Genomic DNA, 12,730 nt, shown 5'->3' on the forward strand with positions numbered 1-12,730 from the left:
ACTATTTATTATTACTTCTTATCTGTATATAAAGTATCTTTGCATTGTGTGTAACATTGCTTATGAGAGTGTGTACATCTGGGTTAGGAAGATAAGAGGCAAAGAAGGTTTGATGGCGACAAATTAGGTGCTAGAGCAGAGCCCAGTGAATGTATAAATATAAACTTTTGCTTTTAGAGCCTTCCTTTTTTCTATAACAAACAGGTTTTATTGAGCACAGCAAAATGCCAATCATGTCAGTCCTTTGTCATCTCTGTGAGGCTCAACATCTTGAGATCAGCCTTTGCTATTTCATTTTGATGTCTTCCTCAGTCCCCCTTTCCCACAAATTCCATCCACTTTAAGCAATTAACACTTCTTTATACAGTTGTCATCATTGTTACACATCACATGACCATATCAGTGCAGCTGCCTCTCTTGCACATTACACCTGATTCCTCTTATGCCCAGTTATTCTCTTAATACATTTGCACAGTGTCATACAAGCATACTCATGTTGCACATTCATAGGAGCAGACTAGTTTCATTCGTTTCTAATCTTTTCATGTCCTCTACATTCAGGGTCCATGGCTCACTACCATGTAACATTGCTCTTTATACAGAAGCATTGTAGGACCCATCTTTCACTCAAAGAAAGAGAGAGAGAGAGGGAATTTTTGTTACCAGCGTAGGTAATAGCTCCTTGAACTTCCACCATCCTATTTCTTATTCTAGCAACTATTACTTTTGGAATATCCTTCTCCACTACAAACTAGGTCACCCAGATAAACTATCTACTTCCTCTAGAGAACCTCTTAGACATTTGAGAGAATCTATTTCCCGTGTGCACTTAATGTTTATTGTCATGGCACATTTGCCACATGCAAAGTTTACTTTATCTATTAACCTTCCTGCAATTCCACTATATCTCTTGTGTGTCCATGGCTTCCACTGGGCACACTGTATGAAATTTCTACCAACACTTTTTGCTTCCTACTGAGCAGAGTCATTTTTCTGAAGAGAGTAAAGTTCACTCTGTTTTCTTGCTTACTAGAACTTACACTTTTACTAAGTTAACTTTAAGGGTCTTTGATTCCAGGTCTTGAATCATCTACACCTGGAATTTTTCTAGTTCTACTACAGACTCCACAATAAAAATGAATAGTTCCCTAGGGCAACTAATCTTAGATTCCTTTTTTATGACCTTGAGGTCTATAAGGGTTAGAGGGGACAGGCAACCGAGCTCTGGTAAACTTCTACCTGCACACTAAACTTGCTGCTGTATCTGTTACTAACTCTCATTATTCTGATAGTGCCCCTGTACATGGCTCTCACAAGCCATCCATTTACTCTTAGCTTCTTCAGAAACCACCAGATTATAGAGCAAGGGATTTGACAAAAACCAAGTAAAAATTGCTTGCTTTTCACTAAACACTTCTCCCCCTGCCATAGTACTTCTCCTTGATACAAAATTAAACTACATCTCATCTAGATTAATTCTCCTCATAACTGATTGGATTATAACTCTTATAATTCCACAACTTTTTATGACCTGATCCAGCATTTTAGTATCTCTATGATTACGACCATCCAAGGCATTTCCTTTACCCTTGCAACTATAAAATTGACTATAATGCTGCTATGCCAGTTGTTGTGTATGACATCTTCCTGTACAACTTGATACAGATTGTACATATGATTAGGCCATATCCTACTTCCCCAATTATTTTAAGTATGCCAGTGATAATAAAAATCAACTAGCTGGTCTGTTCCAGAGAAATTTCAGGTTGGGCTCACAAATAGTTTCCTGAAATCCCTGGCCAAGCAGTGCTACAGGGAGTTGGGGGTTGCCAGTTTGAGATAAACTCTACAGAGACAGCGGTATCATCAGCTGGGCCTATCCAAAATGCATACAGAGAAATGAAGCCATTCTGCATGCACTTTTCTAATCCTCAAGCATTGCTAACTTGTGGAGTTATGTCAATCAGTTGCCATCTCATGTAGGATGAATCCATCTATCTGCTGAGTCCATTGTGAAGATTGTTCTGCCATCTGCTTTTGGCAGGTTTTTATCTGTCTGGTGCTTTGATAAAAGAGATTGTGTGATGAACAAAACTGAGAGGGCTAAAGACAAGCTTGTTCTTTTATGGTCAAGCCATCATCAACTTTTTCAAGATGAAGGTGGAAAGCGAAAAATTCTACTTCCAAGCAAATTTGTTGAAAGGTTGATGAGAATGTTGAGCTTGGTGCAGGTGAACATGGCTGCTCTGAGCATGTAACTATCAAATGGAGAAGGACAGCTAGGAGAAAGCATTGCTTGAGTGATCAGAGAGACAGTGGCTTTGAGGGGTTTTCACAAGTGGTCCTTGGTATTGTTCTTTTCCCCTTTCAGATAAATTTTCTTTGAACATTTTTTCCTTTAATTTTGTTACCCCCCCCTTTTTTTTTTTACATGCTTTTTATGTAATGCCACACTGTATTGTCCTGCACCATCCTCGTCGTTTCTTTTAACAACCATTGGACTTGATAAAGAAAACATTATTATTAGTATAGCATGTTGGACAAGATGCTTAGTGACGTTTCATGTAGCTTTATATTCCGAGTCCAAAGGATGTCAACACCAACTTTATCTTTCTGCCTTTCAGTGTGCATAAAGTACCAATCGAGAACTGGGGGTAGTGTAACTGACTAACACCTTCCCCTCAAAATTTCAGGCCTTGTACCTATAAGTAGAAAGAATTATTATCATTACATTTATGTGTGGAGGTGGTGGATTTATCTTTTGTGACATTAAAAACTCCTCCTCCACATCATTAAGTAGTTGTAGTAGTAGGAGGAGGAGTACCAACATCTCAGTCATTCTCATGGAAAGTAAACTCATTTAACCTTTGCCCACTCCTTAATACAATGAGTACAGCAGAGGAATGTCACCTCATTATGAAACAAAAACAAATTTACAGAAGTCTTATACAAATAGAAATATTTTCTAGCTTGTTACATCTCTGAAGTTGTATAGACAAGTTAAAAAGTGAGTTTCAAACAAGACTTTACTTCGCAGAAAATTTTCTTAATAATATGGACGTAATCTCTAAATTTATACACTTCAGAGCAAATTTCCATTTGTAATCTGTTCAGTGAAGCAATATGCAAGTGTGATATGTACTGAATACACACATAAATGCATATACATAGCAAGTGCATACATATACGCACATATAGTAGAAACATATACATATACATTCATACACATATATATATGTGTGTGGGTGTGTATGTATGTATGTATTTAACACCCTCTCATATCCACAATTGATGCCCCACCCACACTAAGCCGTATATACATATACCAGAGGATCAGTCAATTATGATTTTATTCAACATATTCCCCTTTCAGAGTCACACGCTTATTGCAGCGGTCCTTCAGTTTTTCTAAGCCTTGTAAAAGAACTTGTAAAGTGGGGCCTCCAGCCAGGCTTTCCTGATACCCTTAAAGCCAGGAACTTTTCAGCACCTCCTGATATCTCATACATACATACATACATACATACATACATATATATATATATATATTTATATATATGTGTATATATTTTATATGTGTGTGTGTGTATATATATATATATATATATATATATATATATATATATATATATATATACACCAACTGCAGATTTCTTACATATGTCATGTAGATAAAGTGGTAGAGGGTGTGGTGGATGTTGTTATGCAGTGGTAAAATGTGAATAGTTGTGACACAGGGTGTGGTAAAAACGAACATTTTAATACACAATGGAGTACTGTGTATTGTATGAAAACAGGGTGTGGTGGACATTATAATATAGTGTTCCTATATAAAAAATAAATTCCCTCAAATGCTCAAAAATGCTCCCCAAGAAGTATTTCATAGCTTTTGTTACCTAGATGACTTAATTGCAGTGAATGTCTACCCCCCCCCCCCACTCTCCTGAAGCTTAGTCGCTAGACTAAAAATATGTTGGAAAAAACCACGTTCAGTTAACTGTTACCTCTACTGGTAACAAAGGCTTATGTCCTCCAAGTGAAGGACAGATTGTATGTCACTTGAGTATGAGGTATGAAGTTACATAGTAGCAACACATAAGCCTTGAATGCAGATGGTTTCTTGAAGAGTGGGAGGAAACGAGGTGAACATGCTCCACCGGATGTGTAATGTTAGAATTGTGTAATGAAAAGTAAAAGTGAGCCGTGAGAAAAAACGAACATAAAAGAAATGAGATGTGGTGTGCAAGACATAAAGGCTGTATAAATCATGTATAAATCATATATCGGTACAGGTATGTGACTCACGTAGCTGCGTCAGCCTTATAATGAAGGGCCTGGTGCTCAAATGAAGGCTGGTCTCAAAAGGCTGAACCTCACAAAGGTGTTGATCAGTCACTGTGGAATTCTGTACAGGAGAGAATAGGAGAACCATGCAAGCATGGAAAATAAACTTTTGATTGGGGGTTGGTATGTATAATATCTTCATTTGGGTCCCCCCTCCTCATTATGCTCTTTATTACACACCAGACACACACTTTTTCACTCTCCTTTCTTTCTCTCTCTCTCTCTTTCCTATTAGTCCCTCCTCCCTCTCATTGACAGCCAATATTTTCTTTCTTTCTCTCTCTCCCATTCTCTCTCTCTCTCTTACTATCATCCATCACTCTGTCTCTCTCCTCCTCTTCATCTGAACTCTCTTCCCTTACCCTCTCTTTCATCACACCCTGTTTATCTCCTGTCACTCTCATTATGATGCCATGCAGTGTACTAAACCAGGATATGTTCATAAATATCATCTTTGATCTCATCCTCATTCTATGCGCTATTATGAGCCCACATGAGAAACCTAGTGTACATATTACCAAGGAGATCTTGAAACTTCTTCTTCATAACCCAGGTTTTGACTCCACATGTCCTGGAGAAGGCCAGCATTAGGATAAAGATAAAAATCATTCCTGAGTAATATAGATTCATAGGGTCAGTTTTCTGGTTTCTGTGGCATTTATTTATTTTCCCCTGGATGGGATGCCACTCCATCACAGGGTTACTCGCTTTTGTCAACTTAGTGAACTGGATCAACGTGAAATGATGTTTTTTGCTCAAGAACACAACACATCATCTAGTCCAAGAATCAAAACCACAATCTTATGATTATGAACGCAATGTCCTTAATGGCTTAGCTACAGCACACTATAAAGTGTGGCTTACCTTTTTTATGGTACTGTGAATGGTTCTTCAAATGTGGAGCCACCAGTTTTTTCTCAGAATTTGTTTGGGAATTTATAATTATTTTATGCAGACTATGAGACTGGGTGAGAACATTGATTAGAAGGCTTTCAATCTTCTCCATCTATGCCAGGAAAAGCAAGAAATGTAAGATCCAACCCGTAAACCAGGTCAAGCTTTAATTACATGTACCAATATCTAATCATGAAAGGTGATGCAGCTGTTTATGACAGACCCAAAATAGATGGAGGAGTATACTATTTTTAGCTGCTAGTTATCTATGTATAGTTTATTGGTCAGTATTACATCAGCACCTGGTTGGTGAAGTAACTATCTACACTGCTTCCTCTCAACTGGCAGGTATAATAACCCATATACTGTATGTATATACTAAATATACACATTATATCCTTACTATATCTAATCAGATATTAGCTAAAAGACAAAAATCTGTCTATCTCTTTGTCTGTGAACACAAGACTGTAAATGTTCTTCTCTTTAATGATTTCCATTGATCTGTAACTTAAAATAAAAAGGGAATAACAGAAAAAATAATTTTTTCAATTTTGAGAAGAAATGTTCATCTGGATAAAAAAATGCACAAAAGGACAATTTTACTAAGATATTTTACCCCTAAGATATAAATTTTAAAACAAAATTAAATTTTAAAAACCATAATAGATTCAAAATTTAGTAGATTACAACTTATGTTGATATATTTATGTTATATTTGTATTACACTGGTGACTTAAACAGAGTTCCTTAATTTATCAGTTGGCATTTATTAACAACCATTTAATACCAGGTAGGCTGGTATCCACAAACGAGTGTAAATGTCACTATTCTTCACACAAATCAGCTAATACACCTTTCCAAATACATGAACTGAAGTCATCATCTTTCAGAAAAATCAGTGCTTTAGACCTGTTGCATTGTGTCGTTGGCAGGCTGTGTCATCAGATGTCATAAGTATATTATAGTGTTTTATCAATGCTGCTATGGTAGACGACAACAACAACAGCGACTTTATACAAATACATTTTGTCCATTATTCTTCTTCAACATATGTGTGTGTGTCCACACACACACACACACACACACACACACATGCCTGCCTTCTTATTTCTTTATTGCCCACAAGGGGCTAAACATAGAGGGGACAAACAAGGACAGACAAAGGGATTAAGTCAATTAAATCAACCCCAGTGTGTAACTGGTACTTAATTTATCGACCCTGAAAGGATGAAAGGCAAAGTTGACCTTGGCAGAATTTGAACTCAGAACGTAATGCAGACAAAATACCACTAAGCATTTCGCCCTACATGCTAACGTTTCTGCTAGCTCGCCGCCTTTTCAATTTCTGTCAACCAAATCTGCTCATAAGGCTTTGGTTGGCCCAAGACTGTAATAGAAGACACTTGCCCAATGTGCCATGCAGTGGGACTGAACCCACAATCATGTGGTAGGGAAGCAAGCTTCTTACTGCAGCCACACCTGCGTCTGCGTAGGATCATTTCTGCCATGCATAGGATCAATAACTTTTCTGTCAACCAACACTTTGATCAAGCATGTTGCAAGATATATTTAAGGTTGAGGACATCGCTTTGAAAGGTAATCAATAAAGAGAATAATTCATCAGAAGTAAATACACTGACGACATTGACATTAATTCATTGATAGTTCAACTTCCTGCATTTCAGGTATCTTATAAGAGAGGCTTTTGTTAGTTGTCTAACTGACTTCATAGAATGTATAAATGAAAAAAAAAAAAAAAAAATCTGAAAGCAAGCATTTAATATTAGAGATTTATAAAATCTGCCAACTTTTACTGGTAAATCCTGAAATATCTGCTGCAGTTGAACGAGCATTTTCTCTAACAAAATGATTAATGACATAACTTCAGTCAATAATGATAAAAGTAGATTAAATTATCTGGCTATATTTTCAGATCATAAAAAAAAAAAAAAAATGGGTTGGCAAAATTAATCTGAAAGCAGTTGCTGCTGAATTTGTTTCCTAAAACGAGAATAGGCAGATTATAGCGAGTGGAGTAATAAAGTTTCATTATTATGTCGTTTCCATTCTTAAGAATGGCATTCTGTAATTGCTTTTTTTTTTTTTTAGTTATATATACATTATAAGATTCAATCAAGGCATTCTAAATCTCGTAGTCATAAAACATTACAGACCACAGTGTGAGAGAAATCATGTATTTTATTGTGTCTATAAGCACAAGGATTTTCTTTTTAACTCTTTAGCATTTAAACCAGCCACATCCGGCCCAAATCTTCTGTCTGTTTTGTGTTCAAAATGGCTAGGTTTGGGCTTTTACACCTACCCTACAATGTCATTCTAAAAATAAACAATCATATTATCAAAATCTCAAAGATAATGCATGATTATTTCAAAATTAAGTGAATAAATAAGCTCTACAAGTGACAAGTGGAGGCGCAATGGCCCAGTGGTTAGGGCAGCGGACTTGCGGTCATGGGATCGCGGTTTCGATTCCCAGACCGGGTGTTGTGAGTGTTTATTGAGCGAAAACACCTAAAAGCTCCACGAGGCTCCGGCAGGGGATGGTGGCGAACCCTGCTGTACTCTTTCACCACAACTTTCTCTCACTCTTACTTCCTGTTTCTGTTGTACCTGTAATTCAAAGGGTCAGCCTTGTCACACTGTGTCACGCTGAATATCTCCGAGAACTATGTTAAGGGTACACGTGTCTGTGGAGTGCTCAGCCACTTGCACGTTAATTTCACGAGCAGGCTGTTCTGTTGATCGGATCAACTGGAACCCTTGACATCGTAAGCGACGGAGTGCCAACAGAACAACACATGTGACAAAGAAATCTGAATGCTTAAGGGTTGATATTAATTTACATTTAAAGGCAACAAGCTTGCAGAATCGTTAGGTGGACAAAGTGTTTAGCAGCATTTATTGGCAGCTTTGTGTCCTGAGTTCAAATTCTGTCGAGGTTGACTTTACCTTTCATCTTTACGGGGTTGATAAAATAAGTACTTGTCAAGCACTGGGATTGAAGCTGACTAGCCTCCTCCCCAAGCATTTTTTCAGGCCTTGAGCCAATTGCAGAAAGAATATTAATTTACACTTAAAGGTGGTGAGCTGGCAGAATTCTTAGCACCCTGGACAAAATGCTTAGTGGCTTTTATTCTGGCTTTGTGTTCTGAGTTCAAATTCTGTCACGGTTGACTAAAATAAGTATCAGTCTAGCACTGAATTCAGTGTAATATGTAATCAACTAGCCTCTTCCTCATCAAACTTCAGGATTTGGGCCTATAATAGAGAGAGCGTTAATTTACATTTAACCCTTTAACATTTAAACTGGCCATATCTGACCCAAATATTCTTATTTTATGTTCAAACCAACCAGATCCAGCCTCCCACACCTAACCTACAATGTCATTCTAAAATAACCAATCACATCATCAAAGTCTCAAAGCTACAAGATATTGCATGATTAATTCAAAATGATATGATTAACAAGCAATACATTTGACAGAGTAAACTGAATGCCAAAGGGTTAGACACGATTCCAATGCTGTCAATGGGCCTCTTGCCTTCTGTCTTTTCTACATTCATATATAACAAATGACACATAATGCCCACCAAAACAAAAGTCAAGAAGGCGAATGCTTTTTCACAAAGTTTAAGCACACACACACAAGAGCATACACGCACATGTGCACATGCACACACACACACATGTGCACATACACATACTTACTCCCACACACAAATTGCAGACACACACACACACTAACGACAGTAGTTTTCACTGTAAAACAAGCATTTTGGAAGGAGAAAATATTGATAGTTCTCATCATCATCATCATCATCATCGTTTAACGTCCGCTAAACGATGATGATGATGATGATGAGAACTATCAATATTTTCTCCTTCCAAAATGCTTGTTTTACAAGAAAATAATGCTGTTGAGAGTAGTTTTAGTGATATATTTAGCTAAAGCAACAAAAACAACAAAACAATACTCACACACACACACACACACACACAGACAGAGTCTATTTCTTAATGAAAGAAATTTGAGCTGCATATCAACTTTAGCTTTTGCCTTGCAATTGATAAACTTTAGATAAAGGGCATTTAGATAAAGGAAGGAGTGCATAGTAGCATTATGCCATCTGAAATAAAAAAGGTGTTTTCCAATATGAAGCCATCAGAAAAGCACAAGGGCTTTCCAAAAAATGGTGGAAGCCCACCCTTATCAATATGGGGAAATCTCCTACGCAGGGTAATATGTTGTTTGTTGCTTTTAAATATGTCGTTTTTTAAAACTGAAAATAGAAAAAGCACTGATTCACTTTAGATAAGATGAGTTAGTGCTTTGCACTTTAATGAGAGTGCGAGGAGATAAGCTGAGTCAGTTTATTGCACTACTTGGAATAAGGAAACATAAGGTTACTTTTGAAGCAGAATATGGACAGGTGGTCAGTGTTGATGTGAAGTTTGGTGATTTTTAGGCTGAAAAGGGCCTCTGTTGATATACAAATTCGCACGACACCATAAAACTCCAAAATGTTCCTGAAATTATGTCTGTAGTGAGTGGTCAGACAAAGGCTTTATGACAGATCTTTCATAGTAGAAAGCTTAAGGGCTACATATATGGCAATAAAGATCATTTAAGGGCTTTTTGTGCAGGAAAGATAGGAAAGTTAAAAGAGGGAAAAACAGCAACATTAATAGCAGACCGTATGGCTTGTTATTCCTGGGCCATCCCTGGGGGAAGATCTGGAAACATTGAATGAAAACACCTTGTTCTCAGGTCCAAGAGCCAATTAGAAAGCTGCGAGGCCTTCTCTTCCCCAGTTACAACCAGCAGCATCACCCCTTTAGTGAATGACAATGAAGAAGAGATAGAAAATGAACAAGAGTGGTAGACTGCTAGAGACAGCCAGAAAACCCAAGAGAAAGAAAATGCTGCACCCCCACACCAAGTTTCTTCCAAGAGAATGAGGAAGAGCTTATCTCTTCTGCATCATGAGGAAATCCATAGTTTTGTACTCAACAAAGAACTGATGGCAGATATACAGGATCTACATGACCTTCTCCAGACAAATTTAGTACGGATTGGAGAAGAAATAGGCTGTGGAACCTGAGAAAAACTCGGTGTTAATAAAAAAATCTCTTCAACAATTCTTCAAAGAACTTTACCATCACCATGATGTGAGCCTTTCTTGGCTCACACCCAAAATTGCTCACAGGGATCTTCTTAACCCCAAAATTGCTCACAGGAATCTTCCTGACCCCAAAATTGCTCACAGGAATCTTTGAAAAGAGCAATTATGTAGACAAGACCAGAAAAGTGGTGGTAGAGAGAAAGGATCAGAGTCGTAGAAAGTCCTGTTTTAAGCCAGTTGTAGGTTCCTTACTCATGTGTGAGTGAATTGCCCGATCTGTGTTTCAGTTTATGTTTTAAATTTAAATTGTATCTAGTTTTAATTATTGAGTTTTTTCTGTAATCTTATATTATTCTGTGTTTTAATCTGTATCAAATTCTAAATGTACTCATTGTACATTATCCTAACCATCCATGTTTTTTTAAAAACTTTGTCTTGTCCAGCATTAAATGTTTTTGTAACCCTGTATTTAACATTTTATTCGAATGTATATATGGGTCCCTGCGACCTATAAAGAGATCACCATTTTTATCATTGTCATCGTCATCATCATCATCATCATCATCATCATCAATATCTGCCATGCACTCCTTTTATCTAAATGCGAGGTAAGAGCTAAAGTTGATTTTGTCATTCATCCCTTTGGGGTCGATAAAATATAGTACCAGTCATGTACTGGGGAGGATACAATGATTTAGCCCACTCTCTGTATTCAAATCCAACCAAAATTGACTTTGCCTTTCATACCTTTCATCATCATCATCATCATCATCATCCATCATTATTATCATCAATGTTTTAACATCTATTTCTCTATTCTGTCCTAGATTAGACAAGTCTGCAGTGGAGTATGCAACTCTGGAATATATTCTGCGAGAGCCACTGTCCTGAATTCTGGGGCCACTGTTTTACCTAACGAAGAATAAGGTTAATACCGGCAATACAGTCTACAAACTTATTTCCTTGGGCCAATGTGGGAGGTGAAAAAAAGCACCATTTTACACTGTTAAACTGCTGAAGATTATGTATTTGGATATTGTCATACCATGTTCTTGACAATAATTTCTGCTAAATTGTTAAGTTTAAAGAAAATAAAAATAATAAAAAAGAAATTTTTAAACATTTTTGGTGGAATATGAGGACATTGCATGGGAAAGGCATCCATTGTCACAACCAATCAGCTTGAATCAAGTGAAAATGGGGAAATTTATTGATGTGCTAAACGAAAGAAGAGTAAATGATGTATATTTTAGACTCTTCCGGAATACATGAAGAAAAAGGTCACAGATAAATCAATAAAGAACTAATATTGAAAATATATAAACCGTTGTTGTTGTTGTTGTTGTTGTTAATGGTGGGATGGTAGACTTGCTGCTGCTGCCACTGCTGCTACTACTGTTGTTGTTGTTGTTGTTGTTGGTGGTGGTGGTGGTGATGTTGATTTTGCTACTGCAGTTAGAGTTAGTGGGGATGGTAGTCTTGCTCCTGATGCTGCTGGTGTTGTTGTTCTTGGTGGTGGTAGTCTTACTGCTGTTGCTGTTGTTGATGGTGGTACTGGTACTATTGCTGCTGCTACTGCTGCTGCTGTTGTTGTTGTTGTTGTTGTGGTTGTTATTGGTGGTGGTGGTGGTGGTGGTGTTGATTACAGTTGCCATGATTATGGTGGTCTCATTACTGTTGTTGTTTTTGTTGTAGGCAACACTGGTGCTAGTAGTGGTGGTCATGTTGTTGTTGTTGTTGTTGTTCATGGTGCTATTATCATTACTGTTGTTGTATAACTTCCCTCCTCCCCATCACCTCAAATCAACCAGTCCTACAGCATGAAGCTGAATGATAACACATGCCCTGCATATCCATCTTCCCACTGAGACACTGCTTAGCTAAGGACCATACTGCACACTCTAAATATTCTGCTCAATACCACAGATTTGCTTGTCAGTTGCTTGACCAGTTGAGCATGTCCCTTAGTGGCTGATGATGTGTGCATCTCTGATCACGAGCAGAAGTAGTAGGGGAGCCATGTGTTGAGAGGAATTCTTTAGGGTTTGAATGATTCACCTTTTGAAACAAGGGTGTTTTGTTCATCGACCTTAAACAACCCTTATTCAGGGACCTTTTGAGCGGGATGGGCTACTCGACGTGAAGAAAATTCTAACTGGGCCTCACCTGCAAGTTCATGTGCTGTTTATCTTGATATGAGATCACCATATTGCGCACATATGGTTGTGATGCATGTGCCTGGTGTACTCTTGCCAGTGTACTCTTGCCTGGTGTACTCTTGCCAGATGGGTAGTCATGATGGGTATATTGGGCTTTGTATATTTTACCCCAGTGTCACTTTGAT

At 37.6% G+C, this 12,730-nt stretch overlaps 1 protein-coding gene across 1 annotated transcript in view; it reads right to left on the minus strand.

Moving 5' to 3' along the window:
- Window positions 1–339: 339 nt before the first annotated feature.
- LOC128249303 (uncharacterized) overlaps window positions 340–12,730 on the minus strand; it is a 16,830-nt gene continuing 4,439 nt past the window's right edge. Inside the window, exons 4-6 of the mRNA XM_052972494.2 lie at window positions 11,712–12,730; window positions 4,306–4,405; window positions 340–2,702 (exon numbers count right to left, since the gene is read on the minus strand). The exon at window positions 11,712–12,730 is cut by the window's right edge and continues 756 nt beyond it. Of these exons, the coding sequence (XP_052828454.2) occupies window positions 2,668–2,702; window positions 4,306–4,405; window positions 11,712–12,134 (558 nt within the window). The 5' untranslated portion in view covers window positions 12,135–12,730 and the 3' untranslated portion in view covers window positions 340–2,667. The remainder of the gene's footprint in view (window positions 2,703–4,305; window positions 4,406–11,711) is intronic.

The sequence above is a fragment of the Octopus bimaculoides genome, chromosome 13 (genome assembly GCF_046866305.1).
Source record: "Octopus bimaculoides isolate indiv1 chromosome 13, ASM4686630v1, whole genome shotgun sequence".
NCBI lineage: Eukaryota > Metazoa > Mollusca > Cephalopoda > Octopoda > Octopodidae > Octopus > Octopus bimaculoides.